Genomic DNA, 24,791 nt, shown 5'->3' with positions numbered 1-24,791 from the left:
GTTTGAGTCTGTGGTTGGTCACTGGCGAGGAAGAAACATTCCCGCAAACTACTACAGAAGGGTGTTCTGGTTGAGCGGTTTTGGTTGGTCACTGTCATGGAATTTCATTTCCCACAAACCATCACAACAAATTTAGTTTTCTTTGCGGGACGAGTGGTGCTAACTTTTTACTACTGGAGGGGTTTTCCTTTAATTTGTTATAGAGGAAGTAAGTGACAAGATATTATTAGCGGACGTAACAGAAGACCAACGAAGATATTAATTGTTCAGATCTACACGCCACCAAGCAATAGGGAGGAGGAAGTTGGCAGGGTATACGAGGTCTGTTCAAAAAGTTCCTGAACTTTTTTATAACGCTCCTCTTGTTGGTTATTTTTTTCATCCGCTTGGAGGAATTGTGTCCGCAGAAACTTTCCGAATGACAGCATCAAACCAAATTACTGATATATTTTTTTGTTGATTAGCTACGACCGTTTATGTGAATGGGTGTTCGTGGAGTGCGGCGAAATATTGGATCCGCGGAAAATAAAACTTTGAAGGAAGAGCGTTGTTCTGTGAAATTCTGTGTGAAACTCAACAAATTCTCAATGGAAACCTTTTAGTTGATTGCCAAGTCTTATGGTGAGGATGCTATGAAACGTACCACTTGTTTTGAGTGATTTACCCGGTTCCAAAAGGCGTGGCAATCAGTGAAAGACGGCGAGCGTTCCGGAGAGCAATCAACGTCGACTGATGACCGCCACATCGAGAGAGTGAGTGATCTCGTTCGTGAAAATCGACGCTTCACTGTAAGAGAAATTATTTATTTATTTATCGACTTAATTGGGCGAGGTTGAGACTAATAATCCCTTCTTCCACCTAACCCTACATTACAGACATTATATTGAAGACTCTCACATACAACCAAGCCCTAGATGGAGGGAAATCCACCCAGGGCGGGAATCGAACCCGCGACCTTTGAGTTGGTAGGCGAGGACGTTACCCCGCCGCCACCGGGGCCAGAAGAGTGTGGCATCTTGATCGGTTTGTGCTATGAAATCCTGACTGAACAATTGTGGATGCATCGAGTTACCGCCAAATTCGTGCCTCGCCAGATGATGGCAGACCAGAAACAATACCGTGCTCAATTCTGTCAGAAACTGTTAGATTGAGCTGAGAAGGATGAAATCTTCTTTCCCAGGATGATAACGTGATGAGTCATGGATTTATGAATATGACATCTAAACAAAAGTGCAATCTTCGCAATGAATTGGGGAAACGTCCCTCTCCCCGAAAAAGCTCGACTAGTTCGCTCGAATGCCAAGATGATGCTGACTGTTTTTTTCGATGCAAAGGAGGTTATGCATCACGAATACTTACCTGAAGGCCAGCCAGACAACACTGAGAACTACTTGGGGGTTATGAAACGCCTGAGAGAGAGAGAGAATCTGGCGAAAACGGCCCGAACTTTGGAAGAGTGGTTTTTTCACCACGACAACGCGCCGGTTCAGTCGTCTCTCAGGAACTCGTCAGTTTTTTGCAAAAAAACAAGACCGCTGTGCTTCCCTACTCCCTCCCTACTCAACGAACCTAGCCCCATGTACCTTTTTCCTGATCCCCGAACTAAAAACCCCGCTCAAAGGAAACATATTTGCCATAACTCAAGAGATAGAGAAAAATTCGGAGGAGGAGCGTATGTGCATTCCGGATGAAGCGTTGTTGGACTGTTTCAAAAAGTGGAAACACCGTTGAGATAAGTGTACATATATGTACGTCGCGGAGGAGACTATTTCGTAGGGTACCCCGACCAATAATTTGTTAATGAAGTATTTTTTAGAATAAAAAAGTTCGGGAACCTTTTCAACATGCCTCGTATGATCAATTAGGGGAAATAATTGCAGTTGTTCCCGAATGGAAAACCTGATAGTGATAGGGGATTGGAACGTAACGGTAGATGAAGGAAGAGTTTGTAGTGAAATAGGGGACTGTGGTTTACGTACAAAAAAGGGAGAAAGCAATATAGTTCAACTGAAGGCAGGGGTTGATGATTAGAAAAACATCGTTTAAATGACACAATAGGCATAGGTGTGCATGGAAAATGCCCGCGGATTATAGTTGGATACAGACTAAGGTAACTGGAATGACAAAGGCATGAAAGAAGTAATCTGCAGAGTAAGCTGCAGATTAATAATGAGTGAGAGGAGATGGATACAACTAAAGCAAAATGGGAACATATCAAAAGAGGAATATCAAAAGCCACAGCATAACTGTAGGAATTTTAACAAGGAAAAGGACAAGAAAAACCTTAGATTATAAGCGAGATGATTAGAAAGATAGACGAAAAAAGGAAATGGAAGCATACAAACAAAGATTTAGGTTGTCGAGGGTACAAATATTTGAATAAAACACCGAGGCGCGAGCGGACGAAGCGTGCTGGAAGACCCAGTGCGAGAATATGGAAAATTTACAAAGGAAGAGGGACCTCTTAGCACGCAACAGGTTGGTGAAAGTACTGTCTGGAAGCAAGGAAGGAAAATATGTTCAAGCAATCGAAGATAATTCATAAAAATTATTAATTGGACCAGGAAATATTCGAGAGAGATGGATAATGATGGCGAGATAGAAAGGATGTTATGGGAATTGGAATCAAATAAGGCAGCACATTGATAACATTCCCGTGGAACTACTCAAGGTTTTGGGAAAACGTGGGAGGAAGAGTTTTTATAGACAAATTCGTAGCATTCATGAGGAAGGTATTTGTCCAGAAGATTTCTTCAGACCAGTATTGGTTTATATCCCAAAAAAGGAAAGGCTATCGTTGACGAGTACACAACATAGTTGTTCCCAGGGTCATCAATAAAAGAATGAAGAGCAGGGCCTATGATTACTTAAGGGGATGGTAAATTTGGGTTTAGGAAGGGGAGATGCAGTTGTGATGCCACAGCAATAACAAGAACACCAATAGATAGGAACAGAATCATTATGAGTTTCTTTGTTTCATAGATTTAGGGGAGGCGTTTAAAAGTATTAATTGGGTAGAATGGATTAATGAGTTGCAGAAGACAGGTGTAGAATGTAGGGATAGGTGACTTATCGGCAACCCGTACATGTCTAAGTCTGCTAAAGTTAGGCAGGCAAGGAGGGGATAATAATGTAATAGGTTTATCGGATGGAATGAAGGGAGGAAGGAATTATGCGGAATCGAAGAGTGGCTTGTTTTAGCGTCGTATGTCAGGTTGTGCTTCGATAGGAGAGGCAAGGTCGTTGAACCGTTATACAGTCTGCATCCATTCAAAATCTACCTGAAACGTTTGAAGACCAATAATAATCTCCTGAAATAGTGGGGACGCCGGAAGAAGCTTCTTCAGGATAAAATACGAATATTAAATGAAAATTGGAAGAAAAACTGGAAGGGTGTTCATTTCCACAACTTAGTAGTAATGGCTTCATCCGGTGATAACGTAAAAATTACGTATAATATAAAGGTATACTTGATGAAGGAAGAAGACCTTCGAAATATTTACTAGATAGGAACTCTTCGAACCTGTCGAATTCCTTTTGGAAATGCACGACGCGAATGTGTCGCGGTTACTTTCCACTTGAGTACTTCCTCTCAATGTTCTCAATACCGCTCGCTATATGCCATGCGATTATGTATCCTCGTACGTAAATCCGAACTGATCTTTCACCTCAATAATTGTTTTCCATGCTCTACAATTTTCTTCTGGCGGCACTAGATAGACTTCAGACCGAGCCCTCGCCAAGGAGAGGTGTGCATATAAATACATGAAAAAGGCGGCTTGAATTCATATGACGCTGCCTTTATTACCTCACAAGGTCATTTAGGTCACTCGTGAATGGCAGTGGGAAAGTGATTGAACCGTGCGGCGAAGGGATATCAACATCGTCTGAATTTACCCAATGCGAGCGAAGTCGTCGTCTCATTCGCAAGGATGTACCTCTCACACACATTCGCACGCAAAAACATGAAATCATATCCACGGTCAGCGACGTTCGACAACCCTCGCAATCGTTGCGTCATCGGCCGCCTTGGTCCACACACAGGTTGCGAAGTAGTCCAACCGTGATGCGGCGAAACAAAGCGTTCTCCGGAGAAATGCGATGTATACATCTAATAGATGTGTCGAAATCAATGTATTATTTCGCTATTTACAAATATATCATTGGAAATTAATCTTGTGCTACGGCGAATTAAGGAATGCTTCAGTGGCTATGGAGTAAAATGATAATCGGATTCGACTTCCGGGATGTTTAAATCAGTCAGCCTTCCACGCCGCTCTCCATCTTTTTGTAAGGAGAATGAGTAGAGCTACTGCCCTTTGTCTAACGACAGAGTGAATCTCAGCACGGCATAGTAGTTCTTATTATTATTCGGGAAAGCGTCGAAGGAAATATTGCGAAAAACGGTTTATGGTGCAATAAAAACAATGAAGGCATATGCACTCCTACAGTTAATCATCTTTGAAGGCAGCTAACTGTAGCAGAATATCACTGCGGAAGCACTCTATCTATCTATCTATGTGGTTTGTTTGAAATAAATAAATATATATATATATATATATATATATATATATATATATATATATATATATATATATATATATATATATATCAATACACTCCTCTAAATATTCTGATAAGATAAGGGTCCTACTGGTTCCATTCGACGCGCGGCCATTAGAGGAACAGGGATAAGCAATAGAAACACGGTAAGAAACTTCTGCTATAACATTGTATTGAAAATGTATTTCTTAAAAGTTATTTTGATTCACTTATAAAATACATTTGCAATTTTTTTGAGCATGGGAAAGACAATTGTAGTTGGAACAGTAATGAAAATATGAATACCTGACGTAAAAATTCATTCCCTACACCTAACTAACATGTGTTATTTATGGCGAAAAAACCTTAATTAGTCACCCATGTTATTTTAATATTACTCATTAACAGCTTACTGCCTTCTGAACACTGAACCTATATTCATGACTTGAACAACCTTTCTGGGAATGCAAGCAATGACTCTGAAAATAAAGCCAGAGCTAGATAAGGTTAAGGAACCTTAATTTGCTATTGTAATTCCGCCTTGTGGAGAAAACGGAAGTGGATGGAAGATCTTAAGTATAATATTTGTCATTTGTCATGGTTTGCACTTTTAAGGACTGAGTTAACAAGGTTAAGTATTTCAACTTTACTCATTTAACATGACATTAATCATTTTGTAAAAATTTAAAGGGCTGAGTGATTTTTTTTGTATTCCCACCTCTGTTCAGATTTTTTCCATTGGTGTCATTACCACACATTAAATTTGGTTGTGTCCCAGTGTATAGAAATTTTAGGGAGAATAAATTCATTTCATCAGGGTCTTATTCTAAGATGTCAAGAAATGCCTTCAGCCAGTATAAGATTTTTGGTGACCATTCTCTATGCTTACGTAGGTAATTGAAAGGTGGAATCCACTGCATATTATTCAATAAGGGGGAGAATACTATGCAAACAGTAGTTGTGCATCAGTGGCTTCACAACTCCTGATTGCAGTTGCCATGAAATATGCTGACTGATGAATTCATTTAGTCATTTGATACAAAAACTTACTCAAACTTTCATGGGCCCTTCTGACCTCATGCCTATACATTTATTGAATTAACATTTGTAATCCTGGTGTCCACAGAATTACACTTTTGGCAGCCCTTTGGGGCTGTCTCTGAGGTAGGATGATAACTACAGATGTAGAATAAAATTCCCTGCAGTTCTCACACAATTACAATTATATAAAACAGTGCCACTAACTCATTCATGACTTGAATATTTTCCTAATTTATTAATTTAATTATTATACACATTTATTGCATCTGCTTTTTTAGAAAAATAAGCATCAGGCATAATTTTCAGAAGTTTAGCCTATATATTGCTGTTCAAATTTATGCTGAGCATATTAAAAGTTTTCAAAGGAATATGAAAAACTAAATTCATTTAATTTACTATTTTCATTTCTATGCCTGATGGATCTTCACTCCCTATGACTTCGCTTTTCTCCATTCAAATTTAGGTTCAGTCTCACAATAAAACTCATCTTTTTATCTGTCCAATTCATTACATTAACAGATCATAGACATCAGATCAGAACATAGACATTAAATTTAGCTATGTAATCACAAGAACATACACATACTAGTTTGTGTATTTATTGCTTTATCCACCATAATCTGGTTCAGCATGATTTTGTAATGTAATAACAATAAGATTTTTAAAAGTAGTTATCTAATGAGGGAAATAGATCCTGGCATAATTTTTCTGAATTTACTGAAATGAATAGGCTCTCCAACATAGTCCTGTCGTAGTATCTTACTACTTCCTTTATAGTAGATGCTGACATGAAAATATCTATAATTTATGCTTGAAATAAACCCATTAGTCCCAAAAATTATTATTAACAGAAGTAGGAGGTTTTACAAATGTATTCATTGGACTTAATTTAACAGGCTTTCTTTAACAATAAGTTCTCACAAATTCCTTGGACAAGAACTAATCCAAAAACAGCCAATTTGGCATTAAATTATTTATTCTGGATCAAAAACAAATTCTGAAGGCAATATGCAGCAAAAAAATTGATAGTTTGAAAAGTCCATAATGAAGAAATATTAAACAGTCTCAGGAAAAATGTCATTTGAGATAATAGTATGTTTCAGTACCAGAGAAACATTAAAAAATGTTTTTGGCTATTACCATGGGGTGTGCAATTAAAAATCAGAGCCCAAAAAATAGAATTTAAATTATATAATAAGGATAAGAAATCCATATAAATATTATAAAAGATAGGCTTGCTTTCATTCCTACTCCCAGGCTTCCAGTGCCATCTGTTACCACTACCTCATGGTATATCATGCTAGAAATTATCTCCTGAATCATGCACAGGTTTCAGTTATGTTGACTATTGCCCTAATTCACTACTGTGTTCTGAAATACTTTCACTGACTTCATCCAACATATTCCACCGAAGGCCTTCTGTAAATCCAAAAAGCAAAAGAAATATCCAGTCTTCATTTTTACTAATAATGGTGCTAATGCACTATCTTCATCATTGGTGTGTTACATATATCATGGTAAAAAATAAATATGTAACTTTTAAAAATGTATTAAATAGCTACTTCAATATTTTATGCATTTACTTTTGTAAGTATCCTTATGGATAAAAGGTAGTTTTCATTTTGTTCATCAGAAATGTGATATTGATTCATTAATAATTTGTTCCCATTTAACACATTTTATGTCGTGACACTCATGGTCTTTGTAAATTATCAGGAAATCAACATAAATTAAATTAATTAAAGGAGTAAAAATCATTATTCACATTAAATAACAATAATTTATTTATTTTATCAAAAACTTGTCACGACTAACTGAAAACCAAGAAGAGTTAAAGTAATTCTGGATATGGTATTTCAAATTGTATGCTTTTACGTAAAATCGTGGATACTGAACATACAAGATACAGAACAACATACATTATGAGGTACTGCCATCGCGTATCTCGGCTGGGGGGAAATTTGTAACTTTGAAATCTATATGCTTCATTTTTGTTTTTCAGACTGGAAACAACGTGCGAAAGATAATACTCGGCTTAAAGATGTGGAAGGCAACGAATTTCGTGAGGTGGATAGGGATAAAAAACAGTATTTTTCTACTAATAACCATCTGGATCATTGGAATATATTTCTACGCGCAGCAATATTATGTCGAAGCAAAGTTTTATCACCGTTTCATGGAGGAGTATGAGAGGGAATCCCGGCATCAAAGTGGAGGTAACCAGTGCATCATGCCCCAATATGACGACCATGATCCACGTTTTCTGAAATATATGCGACCATTTCCACCTATTAACTGCGGAAAGACACAGCCGTATTTGACTTTCATGGACAATGCAGGCTACATCCATCGGAACAGCAGCAGCATCCTTGCATTGGGATTGAATGACTTGAATATACGGTGCTTCTACAAAGAAATAGAACGAGTGGAATTCGACGATGATAGTGTTAAATTAAGTCGGTCCGTCGAGTTCAAAAATACAACCCTTATAAAATCTGACTTTTTATTGGCAGAATGCCGTAAGAGTGACAACGCTGAAATTATACACCGAACGTTTCATTCCCAAATCCCCTACCCCGCATCCAAAGGTCTGAATGCACGCAAATCAGGGCCTAGTATTCTCATCCTCACATTTGACTCATTATCCCGCATTAACTTTTTAAACCAACTACCTAAAACTTACAATTTTCTGGAGAAGAATCTCAAGTCTTACATATTTAAAGGACTAACAAAAACTGGTGATAACACGTATCCCAACACCATGTCGTTTCTCTCGGGTTTAGCTGGATCTCCCGAAGATTATGGTGACTACGTTCCGCAGGGAATTCCTTTTTGGGGACCAAAAAGTTCCCGGATCGAAAATTTCGACAATGTGCCTTTAGTATGGAAAAATTTTAGCCGCGCAGGATACGTCACTATGTTTGCCGAAGACATGCCTAAAATGAGTGCTTTTAATTACTTGGCAAAGGGCTTTTTCAGAAAACCGACCGACTACTATATGCGTCCCTATTGGCTAGCCTTTGAGAAGTTTGGACTATTTCAATCCTCTGATTCACGATGCGGCGGTAATTTTCCTGTTCATGAATACATGTTCAATTACACAGAGGAGTTCGCCAGGAAGATGTCAAACGTGAGTTACTTCGCCTTATCTTTCCTTTCGGTTCTCAGCCACGATTACTTAAACTCGGTGCAGGTTGCAGATAACGATATAGTTTCCTTCTTGGCCCGCCTGTGGTCCAGCGGTGTTCTCAAAGACACAGTCACCATCGTCATGGGGGACCACGGAAACCGTTTCGATAGTATTCGCGTCTCGGACATTGGAAGGATTGAGGAACGCTTGCCCTTCTTCTCGGTGTCCCTCCCAGAGTCACTCCACCAATCCCATACTCACTTGCATGAAGGTATGCTGTCGAACGAGAAAACGTTGATGAGTTGGTTTGACGTGTACGAGCTCTTCATGGATTTCGCGATGGACAATCTCGGCCCGGTGTCCCGAGTTCGACGTTGGGGTGCCGTCGGATTGTCTCCTCTGAGGACGTTGCCAAAAAATAGAACTTGTTTAGAAATAGGAATTCCTCGGATGTACTGTCCATGTGGTGACGAGAAAGATTTGGATACTGAAGAGCGGAGAGTGGTGGAGGCAGCAGAAGCTCTGAAAGATCATATTAATGGTTTGATCGAGGCATCTGCTGATGGTTACAAGTGTTCGCGGTTGGGTGTCAAAAAAATATTGAGTGCTCAGCTGTTACTGCCATCTTCGCCTTTAGCCATCGATTTTGTGGTAGAAACTAGGGTGTCCATCGAGCTTTTTCCAGGTGGTGTCCAATTGGAAGGACTTCTTCAGAGGAATGCATGGAGTAAAAATGGAGGACGTGTAACTGGTGACGTAAATCGTATTAATAGATATGGTAACCAATCGCACTGCATTACAGATGTGTATTTAAAAAAGTATTGCTTTTGCAAAGATTTATTTCTATAACAGTAAAATTGTTCTACAATCTATTAGTTAGCTATTGACTCATAATGATAGGAGGAAAGAAAAAAAGCTCATTTCATAGAACAGTATAACGTCATACAATAGGTAATGAATGGGGCAGGTGATATACATTTTTAAAATGAATTAATAGGCTTAAATTTCCTGCCGTAGTTAATAACACACGGGAGATCTCCGCATGGCTAATGCAAAAATGTGAATTGAACGCCTGCAGCGGGCTGTCTTATGGGGCATGCTAGAAATATCCAGATAGTATTATGGTGAAGATGACGAAGAAGTAAGAAAATTGGCGGACTGAGAGGATACTTTGCTATGCGTAGTCGATCGGAAGGATGAATTAGTGACAAAGGCTCAAAACCCCCATCTATCGCAAAATTAAATCGTACTGCTATTGTAGAAACATAGCAAATCAGGGAGATTTTCGGAGGCCTTTCGGAAGTTCAACAGGAGTTCGAAGGTCGATGGATAAGCGAATATAATTACTCAAATATTACGTCACAACAGGAAGTAGATTTTCTGACGTGACTTAATATTTCTTACGATGATTATTAACTCAAAACCAAGGACCGTCGGGGGTCCTGTCAGCTTTGGTTTGAAGGCATTGCGGATGATTGCTGATAGCCGCATGGGTGTTTTAATTCTGTGTTCGGTAGAAATTAAAATTCGGATCTATTATTCAACGCCGTATTTTCAATTGGAGAGGCTATTCTTATGACATTTTACTTACAAGTAATTTACCTTAGGAACAATTACTTTTTGCTTTGCTTTTTGATAAAATGAACTAGTCTATTTTTACAATAACATAATAATTTCCCGAGTATACAGAAGCAAGTGACTAAATATTTTGCTTTTATTTAGGTTAATCTAAAAAAAATATGTTGGAAAAATGACGCATTGTTGAACACGAAATCTGCTGACTCGAGCTGGAGGAGGAAACTAGGTATTAGAGCACATTTGGCATTGAGTGATTAAAGCAGAAACATGTTAGTCTTATTCTTAGTACTTAGAACACGCCAAGGGTAAAGTTAGCAGTGACCAACGTGAATTTTACAAAAGAAATCTAGTGCACTTAATTAAATTATTAACGGTTATTAAGCCTTTTATTTTCTTTAATAATCAGAAATTTCGTTTCATACGCATATAATTATGCTTTAAAGTATTTCTTTGGTTATATTTCGACATATTCCCTATGGCGAATGAAAGCACTGTTTTAATTTTTAAGTGTAATTAACCACGCCAGTTGATGGAATAAATTTACTCCATGAGAACTTTAAAACCCGGCCAAAGTAGTTAATTGCACATGAAGTGATTTTCCACAGAATGCCAATGCTAATTGCGGCGAAGCTTTTCCTAGGACCTAGCGATATAAGCGGCATGCGAATGCCTTTAAACTTTATTTACTTCTTCGAATTAAGTAAAAATATTTGACAGGTAAGATTTATGTAAGTGTAACGTGAATAACCTAACCAACAACTTCATTCTCGTTCCTCGTTTGATTCCGCCCCACTCCTCAATAATTCCTATACTTGTTAAACTAATATAGTAATTCCATATTGCCTATATGAATAGCAAAATCGGCAATTAACTATCAAACCATTCTTAAGAATCCTCCCTGGCCAGTGACTGTTGCATTGTGCACTTTGCTCCTGTATTTTGCTACAGAATATGCCATTTCATGCCAAGCCTGTTAGCGCAATTCGAGTCACTAAAACCATTACTGTTAGTGGGTTAGCCCAGCGAGACGCTCCAACCTTCCAAACCAGAGGGGTCGGAATCTTTTATCTCGGATAGTCGGTGTTTCATAACCTACGGAGTGGTTTTGCCCTTGATAAAGTAGTAGATATAAACATTGTTACGAGAATCACGAGCATATAGACAACTAGATCCGTCCGGTAGGAACAAATAACTTTGTTTTTACATTACTATCACCCGAAGATAAGCCCTCTTTTTCGTCATGAATTAAATCTTACCTTATGTAATTGATACAGTTTCAAATAAGTCGATAGAGAAATGCTCAGTTCCTCGCGAGTGGATGCTGGCTCACATAAACCTAAAGCGGCGGAAGAGAGAACCCCATTTTTACGGACGGATTTCTAAGACATAAATATCATGCAAAATCTTGGGAAATATCAATGTAATTAATATAATTTCTCGACAGTGAGAGCATTCTACCGTAACCAGCAGATGTTTAGACAAATGGCACGGAACACAACTGGGTGTTTTATTCACAATATCCTGAAATCGGGAGAAGAGAATACACTCGTGGATGCCGTCCGTATTTCCGGATTTCAACAGTGCTCGACAAGTCCCTTACGATAAACTGACACACAAACTAAATATTATGGTACCTTATCATCGACTAGTGATTTCTTAAATATGATTTTCAGATATGATGCAATTTTTGATCCTATTTCCTCAAATGGGTCGTAGTAGTCCAGTGGGTAGAGCGTTGGACTGCTGACCAGAGTGTCCCGCGTTCGATTCCCGGGCAAGGCACTCTGGGCACCTGCAGCTCCACCCAAGCTGAAGTGAATTTTCGGATACCAGGTCTTCCTGGGAAACCATAACCGGCACAGGGAAAGGAACTGGCCCCCCTACCCTGATGCGTGAATTTTCACACGCCATATAGGGCTTAGTACTGGGTGATCTCTACCATCACCTACTAAACCGACCTTCGGGTTGATTACTGTGTTTATGGTGTTTATGGTTTTCCTTAAATATACGAGCGGGAATTAGATCAGGCCTGAAGGATTGATTAGGCTAAATATTTTTCAGCAAACGTCCTATTCCAAATATGAGATTTTAATTTCGGAAATCGAATGGTTGGCACTATTTGGTAAGCTATCGGAAACATTGGTGAAGAGACGCTTTGAAAGAAGGAATTTATGGGTGTATGTTTTACGAGTGTTTTCATATACATGTATATGCTAATATATATTAAAATCCATTCATGAACTAATATTTGTGTACGCCGTAATTGTACACCATCATCCCTCGCCACATCCCCTTATACCTTCTTCTACATGGTACCCCTGCAAGCCATCGCAAGGGCGTATGTCAGTGAGTTATGAAATACCACGCATAAAACATCAAAAGTAAGTTTTTCTTCATTCTTAGTTACCAATAAATATGTTAAATAGTTCAAACAATCGAGATAATGTTAACTGCAAGTACATGAATTTCGGTATCTAAGAGTGGAATGGTTTCCTATTCATGCGCGATGAGTTTCCAGTAACGAGAAAGACAATAAAATAAAGGTTGAATAAAAAATGACAATATACTAAGCTACTTAGAAGGAAAAAAATACTTTTTCCCCTGTCTTTTATTGTTATGCAAACCCCATATCATTCGTGGGAAATATGACTTTTTAAATCTGTCGGTGGTTCCACACTTCGCAGGGAAATCTAGTAGGACATCTCGTCTAATCGTATTTTCATGATCTTTCCTACCGTAAAACGATAGGGCTAATAATACATTTTCAAAATCATCGCTTTATGCAAGAAATTAAATCTTTAATTTAACTTCGAGTTTCCCAACCTCTAGTAGTTCCTCTAATAATATAAATGCTCTCCTAAGTTTATCTTAACAAAATTTTAGAAATCTAGTTCCCCTACGCTATACGTGATCCAAATACGGCAATCAAACCTATTGATGAGAATCCAAAGTACTAGCAGTACATTCTAAATGTGACTTAACTAGCGAAGGATAATATTGCACTAATTATTCTCGTAACATTTCTCTAATACTTTTCTAATAAATTTAATTTTTTTGCTGGCTTCGCATATTTCCTAAATATGTTTCGATGCTACTCTATGCTTAAAGATATACTGTTTATGTAAAAACTTCACTAACGCTACACGAAAAAGGTTTTTATTAAAAAGGAACGCTCTGTATTCGTCTACTAAACTTCATTTGTGTGCCATTAGTTTCATCGCTTCACGGTCATTATCGCATACCCTCGTACCATCCTGGTATCCAGGTACCTGATAATGACGGTGGAGCGTTGAAACTTGTCAAATCTTAAGAAAATTCAGTAGATGGACAGGGTGCGTTCCTTTTTTTATGAACATGAACTTCCACATAGTTGGACCGGAAACCATCGCATTCGGAAGAGGTTATAATCAGACGAAAATGCGCATTCGCCTGAAATATATATATCGTTATAAATAATAACACTCTTCCACTATATAAATGGAATTATATGTTGGAATATTGTATTTATTTAAAGCTTTAATTTTCGCCTTCCGCAAAATCATGCCCGAGTCAACGCAATTAAATACAAGAACGTACGTCACTTTCCTTCTTTTCTGCGATGTGGTTTCTAGACGCGGAAGCTCATGCTTCCACGATATCTCGATTTGTTACAGTTTCGGGAAAGAGAAGCTCGGCCTTCAAATTCTCATCCGATTAATATTTGCTGACCAATTCGAAATATGCTTTTTCATTTAACTTCCACTGTTTACCATTCTTTGTCCGCGCAGTTCACTCCGTTTGTCCTGCTCTATCCTTTTTCTCAACCCCTATCCTCCAAAGAGTCCCAACTTAACCAAATGGTTTTAGAAGTTCCCATCACACGATCCACGGGGGAAGCCATACTCACTTTTGTACAAAGATGGACCGCTATTTAATGAAATTGACTTTAAATTCAGCAAACCATGTATGATAAATACTCAGTGCTGCTGTTGCATTAAAAATTAAAGCCCGTGCTTTAAATTTTCCAAGCGTCAGCTCTCTCTGGCCTGGGTGAAAATGCATTTTCCGACAAGACCCTTGTTTAGTTGTGTCATCAATACCAAGATGAAATTTCAGTGCACTCGGATGTATTAAAAGGAATAGAAAAGTGTACAAACCTACTTCAAGATTCTCAGACTGCGCTGGCAATTCCTAACTGAAAAGGCAATGCCTGTTTCTGTGAAATGTTATCACAACTCCCGCCGCCGTCGCAGCAACATCCTGGCACACGCGAGTTAAATGATCACATAATACAAGTAAAATATGCAGAAACCTCTCGTAAATAAAATTTGCCGAAAATGACTGGAAACAAAACAATGAAAAACATGAAATATCGTAATATCTTGCCGCAACATCGTCCGTTTCTTACGCTAAGCTGCCAAGCAATATTCTCTTAATGAACTGCGGTGATTAAAGGATTATTTGTGATGAGCCTAAATCCTCCTCCCATCGCAGCGCGTCGTATTAAGCTGAACTCGCCATAACTCGGTCGTTTTAAGCGCATGAGACCATTTACGCACGGCCTTTTGTCCCTATCAGTAGCTCCAGCTGGTAAAGTTTGCCAGCCTCTGTTGTTCGTGTATGACATATCTTAATGGCCGTTTGAGCATTTCGAAAGAAATAGCAGCACAGGAGTGTGTGTAATGTACTCTAAGCCCTGGAATTTGCGGGAGGGGAAGAGGTGAGCATGCTATCTTAATCAGTTGGAAACTCAAGGGTCAAAAAGAGGTCGTTCTCTGCTAATACAGCCCTTCGTGCCGAATGGAACTTGTACCAGAGAGTTACTCAGCTATACTCGACTACGGTTTGCCTCTGTTATTCACCTACCAAAAAAAACTTAGGCATTTATTTACTACATTGTTATGGGCCCAGTTGTTGGACTTAAATACAAGTATTCAGACTGTTAACCCTATTACATACTCATTAAAAAAACAAAAATACTTGTCCGCGTATTGCCAAAATATTTGGCCATGTAGATGATTCTCGCATTGCTGTATCAACAGCGAGGGATCACACGCGGATAAATAAATACGTATCGAAAAAAATTGGCCACCGAAATATGCAACTTACTAGTGACGCGAAACATTTCGGGCATATGGTTATTACTGTGAACAAACAAATATAATTTCCGATGGAACTCATGACATGTGAAGTTCCATAATTCAATAGAATTAATTTGTGCGTTTCAACATGTTTCATGCTTCTATTTTCTCGATTATCAACAGTTTACCCTAGTAATAATGAAACAATAATGCGGGGAGCCTTGACGTCATGTTCCATGCCTTGCTTTTTTCAAGCAATTTCATGAATTCATTTAATTTTTACGAAGGGAAATGGAATTCATGAACTGTGTCCTCTTCTGAGCACGGCAATCGATTCTGAATGCTGGGGCATCCAGAATCGATTACAGTGATTGGTTAAATAGTTTAATGGTGCACAATTAAAAGGTTTCCGGATTTTTTTCGCTGCCTTGGTCTGTCGTTGGGTAGAGCATTGGGTGATGTGTCCTTGCATCCCCATGACGGCTTGCGGGGTATTGTGTAGATGTAGTCCACTATACGCCACGAATACAAGACACCCATGAACTTGAGACATCAGAGTTCGGCAGACCTTAACAATTCCTTAATAAGACCTTAGTAAAGGATGAGAATTTTAGGCAAACCTTTCCCCTTAAATCTAAGAAATTGTAAAATAAGAAATCAATAGTGCCTCACGGGCTTTTTTTACTTAATGTAAAAGCTGACTTCGATTATTTAAAATCCGTATGCTAAAAAAGGACTTATTTTGTCACCATCTCGTTTTATTCTTTTTCGTCACCAACAAAATATAATAAGAGGGATCCAAGAGTGGAACCGGCAGATTTATTAGGTAATATTTCCCGCCACCGAATAGGGATCAGAATAGCTGCAAACGACCGCACCAGGAGAAAAAAGTTCATTTAGTCTAAGAAGCCGAATATGTTGTCATTCTATTTATGCTACATATGCGTAACTTCAGGACTTATCGGTAACGGAATCACATATTTTTTTCATTTCGTTTGCTTTGTTGATGAATTGATCATTGGTTCGAGAACAAGTAGGTATCACAACACACGTATCATGGTTTCAAAGATATACGTAGGTGTCCCAATGCATTGACCCATGATTAGAGCAACACCGATAATCATTATTCTTTTGCTCTGTCTATAAGTAAGTCTTACGACAAAATGATCAATCCGAATGCCATTAATCAGACAACAAGAAATTACTCCAATAGCCAGTGACCGTTGGGTCACTGCCCCCCTCCCCCCCAACCGCCCTCGTTGCAGCTTGCAGGAAAAATTTAGATGAATTTTTTCAGAGTATTTCCTAACATACATCTGTCTGTACAAATAATTTTCATGGTTTGAATTATATACTTCCTTATTTCGTCGCAAGAATTTTAGTAATGCATATTTTCTGATATTGCATGCGTGGTATGGGATCACCCCTGGCCGCACACCTTGCTGGTCTCGGTTTATCAGTTAGGAAGTATGTTTTCGAATCTTTCATCAGCAATAAACGATGTAAGTGTTTTGAAAATAAAATAATTCATCGTTCATGATATTATATAGACCATCTAAATACTGACACAGTTTTCAATACTGTTTAGGTCAATAATGAGATTAGTAAACATACGGAAATGAGATTGATTATAATTATTAACGGAGTGGTGTAAGAGTAGGGAAAGAAGTAAGAAAAACATTCATTTGAGAAATGAAGAAAAATTCAAAACAATAGGAGTCAACAGCCCAATGGAATAAGACAAGAAAGCATTGAAAACCGGCAATGAAATCTGAAGAAGATAGAAAAACCAAGAGGAAAGTTGTTAGAGGAAGATGAAAAGAGCTAATAACAACCAGAAAAAGTTGGAAGGTATGCCTAAGAATAAAACTAGGCAAATGACATAACATGGAAAGAAAAAGGAGTAGGTTATGAAAGATCAGACAATCAGTACTCTATATGAAGTGTAGGTTACCACTATTTAGAGAGATAGAGCATTAATGAAGCTAATAATAAATTTCCAGTATCATCACTAAAGAGACATCCTTCTAATTTATGCAAGATATTTTATCGGTAATTCAACCTTTGCTCCGTGAGTTACTCTCAACCTGGTTACTCTAACAACCTAGATAGCTACCAAGTTTATCAAAACAACACTTAAAAAGTTAAGCTACCCTTTGCCGCACACAATACAGTTCGGCGATGACACCGATAACGTGAGGATTCGATATACAAGCAGCATATTAAAAATGTAACTGGAGAAAGTGCAGATGGCGAATCCGATTAGGGCTCCCTAGCGCTGTTGGGTGGGCTAACCCGGACACCCGGGCACTCTTGTTCTGCTGCACTGGTCGGGGATCCCATAGGGCGGGGGTCTATTACTCTAAATGATAATCTCCGGGGTGGGAGAAGTTTTGGTGGGGAGGTAGGGAGAGGGCGGCGAACTCTGGGGCCGCCTCGGTCTTTACAAACGCCGCCTCCGCCAGGGCTGCGGTGAATTCACAACGGGCCAGTATTTGCTAAAGATTGGGAGGAAGAAGCACATCCAAAATTATAAAGATCTTCTCGATGCATGAAACTTTTTTATTCCTACACTCCATCCTATTTAGATATTTCTCTTACCTCGAAAATTCAACCCTGTGTCGGTGGGATTGTGAAAGCAAGTAAAGTCTGGCTAGGCTTCAATAGATTCGTATCTTCAAATCAATTCGTAGCAACTGTCTAGTCATATGCAATGGTGTCAGTGCGTTGCCCAATAGAGGGAACTCATGACGGTATACGGTGATTTGCGTAAAGGTATAATCAAGAAAACAATCAGCACATGTTTCTTAGAGGGATACACGCTATCTAATGCGGTTTAAATGGAAGAAGAGTTGACGGGGGGGGGGGGGGGTTTGAAATTCCCTAACAGTTAGCTAGCAATAACCTTTCCAGCAAATGAGACGAGGATAAAGAGTATGATTTAGGTGCATGCGTAAGATGAGGTGAGGTCATGACAACTAAAATAGCATCCACCGCTCAAGGTCTCAATCCGCATCCTTGAACTTACCATACATTCATTAATTCTGAGTCGGAAATATTACTCCTAAATGACAGCTTCTGAAAGATATTTTCATTTCAAACTAATCATACAGACCATCCTCTTCTGGCAGTTCAAATTAGCATTAATATTAAGTAAACGTTCACATTTTGTGCATTCCAAAATGCTCTTTACTTGTTTCCCGGCGATTACGTCCGTAAACCACCGCTCCGGCATGCACCGACTATTATTACAAATGCTAATTTAATTGTAATTATCCACGAATGCACTGTTTGTAGTGACTTGTCATCTCCAACGACACTGGGTATTCAGAGAAATATGTTCGTTGACTTATCACTTGGCTAACATCTCTTTGGTGGGTGATGGAGAGGCTGACTGTAGCAGTTCATCACGTTGCCAAACCGGTCGGTGATTCATGCGGATCTTGAGACTAAATTAAAAATATAGTGATGTCATCTGGAATGCCCCATTGCCCTCCTCCTTGGCGAAATAAGACATGTAGACTTCCGAGACGCAACGATAACATTGCACAACTACAAGCCTCCAAAATCCTACAGAAAGGTCACCAGGTTTCGTAGAATGCATTCTGACCTCTTTTAACTTATTGGAGTATTCAATAAGGCGACTCGAACGATGATCATCGTCAACAAGTACACAACCAGCATATAATTATACCAAAGAAAAATATAATCGAAAATCGTAGAAAAATAAAAACGTAAAAAAATATCGTAGAAAAGGTAGTGGGGCAGGGAAACGAGAAGCAATACATTCTCTAACTAAGGCGCACAAATTAGCGGGGAAAAATTTACGGAAGATCTGTTTTCACTGTTCAGAATCCTCCTTGGAGAAGACAGTAACTATGTTTATTCCTGTCATGCATCTGGATCAAATTTTGCCATGGCTCCGAGAACGCTGTGTGAAACTTACCTGGCTTTTTCTTTCGGAGGAGGTACTACGATCGCCTGAGAAGCATTAGACACGTCGGCTGTCCCGTCTTCTGCAAATGTCTGGTGCCCCAAGGTGGCCACGAAGAGAGCCGCCACCAACCAACGAAGCGGCGAGCTAGAGTCGAGGGCACGTCGCCCCATGTTGAACACAACTCGAATATCCCACACAACTTTCTGGGAACTATCCTCGGCGAAAAAGACGGAAGAAAATCAAGGACAAAACTCTCAGACGTTCCTTCGGACGGGTTTGCCCTCACTAATACATCCCTCTCTCGGACCACACGCTGTTTTCTGACAGGGCCTTTCGGGAAGTCGCGGCGTTCACAAGCCCCGAAGGAAAAGAAACTATAACCCCTCCCAAGGAAAAAATGCCAACACTTGAAACACACGTACGAAAAAGTTAAGGATTTTTGCCTTTTCCTCACTCTCGGGCACAATGACCATGGGAAACCTTCGCGGCGCCAGATTTTCCTCGATAGACTGCAGGGCAAAGTTCGTCGATGGGAGAAGCCGCTGTTACCGACCAAGTTTCCCTGTGAAATGAGTCGTCGTTTTCTCAGGCTTGCTGCTCCCCAACTGGTCGAGTGGTTGGGATGGGATGGCGGGGCGTCCCGCTGGTTGCGGTGGGGGCGCGTGAAACTCCCGACATGACCCCCTTCTCCCCCCCTCCACAAACTTCTTTGCTTATGCGCGGCGAGTCCGGGGTGGGGGCGAAGGGATCTCGAGGAGATCGTACGAGACCAAAGGAGCTGGTTGATAGGCAAGCAAGCGCTCGTGAACTCACCCGCGCGCGCACACGAGAGCAAGCGGATAGAGGTTCTCTCTCTTTCCCTCGCGCTGGCTTCCGCGGCGACCGGATGGTCTCTTTTCAACCGTCTGAGACGGGAAGGGTCCGAGCGAGAGGCGCCTCAGGATAACCGTGAACTCCCATTCCCCGCTGCGGCTTTAGACATTTCTGGTCCCTCCCCCTTCACTCTACCACCCACTCCCCCGCCCGCCCCGGTCGAAGTGGCGAATGGTGAACGAACACATGGGGAGAGGAGGGGGTGGGGTGACTGGGGTCCCTTGTGGTGGGGCGAAGTCGCAGGAAAGGGTGGGACTGATGGCAGTGGAGGCGGGCGACGCCCCAGCGGAAAGCGGGGACAATGCGTCTACTTCTGGGTCCTAGGTCTGGGGCTGGGGGTTCAGAATGGGACCCGTTGACGGGTGGTGAGGCCAGAATGTACGGGAAATAATACAATGAAAGAGTGGAAAAACAAGGGGGATAATTTTCCTCGGTAGTGCTTGACCAGCAGCCCTCATGAACGACGGACACGCCTAGAATAGGAAGTTTCTGAAAGGCTCTGTGGGAGAAGGCCCAATGGTGGCGGAAGGGTACGATGAGACCTTATATTTATCTCTTTGGAAGCAATTAAGAAGCTCGGAGCAAGTCAAGTAAGTACTTAGGGGTCACTCCAAACCTATTACGGAAAATATATTATAATGAGAATATGTCGTCCCGTCTTAAGAATTTCAAGATGGCTTGTGAGTATTTTGACTTATTTAGACAGCATTTAAAATATGCGTCAAGCAATAGGGATTTATCGGCGGAGGAATTCGACTGCGATACAAAATGTTATAAGACGTTGGAACAGCCATAGAAATGAAGAATATGAGGCGCATAAATGGTAAATTAATTTGTAAGTGTACCTATTCCTTCATATTTTTTAGCCTAGACCCCTTTTAAATATATATCTAAAATAGATTAAAGAATATTCGTGCTAATATTCGTAGTTTCGCCAGTCGCTAACCCCGTAACACCTGCCTGTGTTTTAATAAAGGGGTCATCTACAGTGCCACAAGGGTGTGTAGCAGAGGAGAAGGTTGAGACACTAACCATACATGTATAAATATTCATTCATATGATATTATTATATCTAAAATGACATTCGACTTATTCGGAGTATAATTAATGGAATTCCAGTGGTCCGTTCTGACTCATGCTGAAGATAACTAAATTATGGGCGTTCATCAATCTGCAAAGCAACACCATCTTCATGAATGATTCTCCAACATTCTTTTGTAACACCGGACTAGAAAATAAGAAAACAGATTGAAATAAATAAGAAAGCCGAATAAAACAAATCGATTTCATGAATAGTTGACAATACGCTCCAACAAAACCCCAAAGAAACTCTAAATAAACAGACATCGACCGAGAGTATTTACTCGGTAAAAGAGGTTTTTATCGCCAAGGGGATTTTTGACCATCCCCAAAAGCGAGAAGTGACGCATAAATATTTGCTTGATAAAAATATGCATCTCATTGGTGCTGACTGCTAATGGCATAAATTAGGAATAATTTAAAAAGGTTGTCTGCCAACATTATGCAGAAATGTTTGCATAATGATGTATTTTGCTGACGTTTCCTTCTCCGAAATTGTGCCACGGGTGACATTTTCATTGGATTGTTTATCTATTAATTTACTAATCAGAGTCAAATTATAAATAAACGGGAAACATTCAGACAAACTTTCCGAACATGTTTTACGAATATTAATTAAATGCATTAATTTTTTTGCTAGCTTTATAAATCCTCATCAAATCCTGAGGGTCTAAATTTGTTGCAATGCTCGATGGAGTTTGTTGATCTGAAATTAAGTGTAGATGGTTCTATATAATATATATATATATACATATATATATATATATATATATATATATATATATATATATATATATATAATTCGAATATTTTTCAGTGGTATCTCGATCCCTACTAGAGATGCTTTGTGGTGGGCACTTAGACTGAGTACGCCGCCCGTCGGATGGGTCGTTTATCTGGGTTAAGTTAAAGATCCCTTGGCGCCTTTCGTTAAGAGTTAATGCCAACGCCGGGTGTCTCTCCACCCTACATCCTTTCCTGTCCGTCCCTAATCGCATACATAACCCTAGCTGTCGGTCGCCTCCCATACAAAAATACTACGACTTTAAACAGAGTCATTCGGTAAAGGTGCATTATCATATGATGCATCGATTTCAGAGGGTAAAAATCATTCACCTTGATCGGGAGTCGAACCCGTATCCGTCGATGTCTGGCCGAGTCCTTTAGCTAGTTAAGCTATCGAGGCGTCCACTAACACTGCAAGATTATTGAGGGATCCAGATTCGAATCCCGGCCAAGGCGAATGATTTTTACACTCTGAAATTGTTGCAAATAAGGCCTTGATCATTCATCATGCATATGAAAGAGCACGGTAAATCTACTGGACGTGCTCTGGGCTTCGGAGAAATTAAAACACTTAAATGTATCCTGCGAATATGTCGATTGGGTCACTAACCTATTTCGGAATTAGCCACATATTTTCGAATGTCATTCACCTATTTCGAACTTAGTGCTGCAATTCCTCATTGCTATTAAAAATTCCGGAATATGAATCTGAAAGAGTCAGCATAATGAAGCTCACAATTGCCGCCACGGTGGTCATTTTGTTGCCGGAGGAATCGACAGCCGTATTCTTAAAACTATTCGAACATCTCTAAATGAGTTCAATCCAACGTTAACTGTGAAATTTTGGCTGCTAAAACGCAGAAGGTCAATTGCATTTCTTTCAGGTTTAATAATATTTTGTAACCTCTGAGTTGAAAGAAAGTGAGCGAATGGGCATTTCCTTCTCTGTCAGGGTGATGTGAAAGTTTTGCTTCATGGGAGGCATGTGACATGTCATTGGGTTTCTTGAAAGGGTTCGATAAAAGATATAACTCTTAGAGTTTAGTAAACATATTTCACAATAGCCCTCAGTAAACTATTCCCGTTTCGGGCATAACTTATGCATTCATGGGAAGGACAGAGAAGGGGTCACCCGCGGTCAGGGGCAACGGAAGGAGACGGGAATGGTTTTGACGCCAACTACTGGCCCCCTCCCCCATAAGATGAACTGGGGGTCACGTGGCCAAGATAATGCAGGAAGCACACGGGGCAAATGTCAAGCTTGTGATGGCGGCCATGAACGGGTGAAGTGCCGACTGTCTTGCAACATGATCCACCAGCAGGAGCTGTCTAATTCGACAACACTAACGCAATTGTTTTTCCAAGAAGTATATTATATATCCATTGTCTTCATGAAGGAGTTGGGTACTTCCCCAAACCAGGCGGAAAGCATGGCGCGACAATAAGTCTTGAAGGTCGGCTCGAGTTTTATGGGTATGAAGGAAACAGTTGACATTTTTTGCACTTCACGAGGAAAGAGTTGTGTACACTGTCATCTTGCAGCTGGTCGGAGTTATGAAACTTGCCCTCTTGTCCTCTGTTAGTTGAGAAATAAACTGTTTCCTTCTAAGTCCTCAGGTCTTTGAACATACTACTAAATTTCAGCACGAATACTGCAAAGTGAATGTCAGAGAAACTTTGCCATCAAGGTTTCAATGCGATTTCAAAAGACAGATGATTTAAATTAGACTGCGATATGTTTGCGAAAAAAACTTTAATTAAAGTGGATTCTTCGCTTGAGAATCTAGACTACTAGTCAAAAGTTAAACAGAACCTCGAACGACTGAAATATAACCTTTTATGTGACCTCTTTATCTTCTGCACATATTAACAGATTTTAGGAATACATGTATATTTAAAGCATTTCATTAAGATCAATATTTGCTCAAGAGTCGACCCAACGACTTAAATACTTCAAATAATTCTAGGTGTGTGCAAAATAATTAACACAGGAGAATGTTACGATCCCAGGATGGATTTCATTCTAATTTTATTTGTCCATTTGAAAATCTAATTAGATGTACACATGATGGTTTCAATATTTCGAATGGAAAAGTGCTCTCCATGGTGCGCCTTTATGTAGGAAGGTGGAATAAGAGAAGGAAGGAATGGATGCCAGTTCACACTGGCAGAGGTGGAGAGAAGAAAATTAGCATCATTTGCACGGTCGGTAACGGATCTCGCCGAGATGCAGCCCTGCCCTATATTCCAGTCACCGCGGGTCCTTACAATCTGGGCCAGACTTACGAGACGTTCACAGAGCGTTGTGTTTCAGCAGACATTAATGGAGGAATCCCTTTCATGCTATGTTAAGTATGTTGACGCAAATAAATTGTAAAATGTATGTGCACCAGAGTTGTATATACTACTCCTTTAGTAGATCTACCACTTACCAAACCTTCATCTAAAACCGTTACAAAATATTTATATGTACTAGTCTGCTTATTTTAGTAAGTTTCTCCCATAATTAATGTTTATCTTAGCCTTCCTATATCTTGAGATTCTCATTGCTTTCATTTTTATGATTTAGAAGGAGAAACCCATTCATTGATGTGAGTTCTCCCTCTGATAATCACCTTTGACGTGCTTTTCAGAGATTTTAGTGGGTGCTTTTCTTCATCTTTCCCTCACCCATTAAACATCTTTCCTAGTATTAGTATTTAGGGGAGGCGACCGATAGCTAAGGTCACTTGCGCCATTAGGAATGGACAGGAAAGGATGAAGG

The 24,791-nt window shown here is 39.8% G+C and overlaps 2 protein-coding genes across 5 annotated transcripts in view; one reads left to right on the top strand and one right to left on the bottom strand.

The window, feature by feature from the left end:
- The window catches only part of LOC139692447 (alpha-1-inhibitor 3-like), a 90,052-nt gene extending 69,854 nt beyond the window's left edge, over positions 1–20,198 (bottom strand). For 3 of the 4 annotated variants that reach the window (XM_071590669.1, XM_071590652.1, XM_071590662.1), the window contains exon 1: positions 19,298–20,197. In XM_071590669.1, coding sequence (XP_071446770.1) covers positions 19,298–19,458 — 161 coding nt within the window. In that variant the 5' untranslated portion in view covers positions 19,459–20,197. Of the gene's footprint in view, positions 1–19,297 lie in introns of all 4 variants that reach the window. The other variant, XM_071590676.1, reaches the window with a different exon arrangement.
- LOC139689319 (uncharacterized) lies at positions 7,760–9,562 on the top strand. The gene has a single exon (XM_071586402.1). The coding sequence runs from the start codon at positions 7,760–7,762 to the stop codon at positions 9,560–9,562; it is 1,803 nt and encodes a 600-aa protein (XP_071442503.1).
- Positions 20,199–24,791: the final 4,593 nt, after the last annotated feature.

This window comes from Hetaerina americana, unplaced genomic scaffold (genome assembly GCF_022747635.1).
Source record: "Hetaerina americana unplaced genomic scaffold, ioHetAmer1.1.p SCAF_1, whole genome shotgun sequence".
NCBI lineage: Eukaryota > Metazoa > Arthropoda > Insecta > Odonata > Calopterygidae > Hetaerina > Hetaerina americana.
This window is presented reverse-complemented; position numbering and strand designations above follow the sequence as displayed.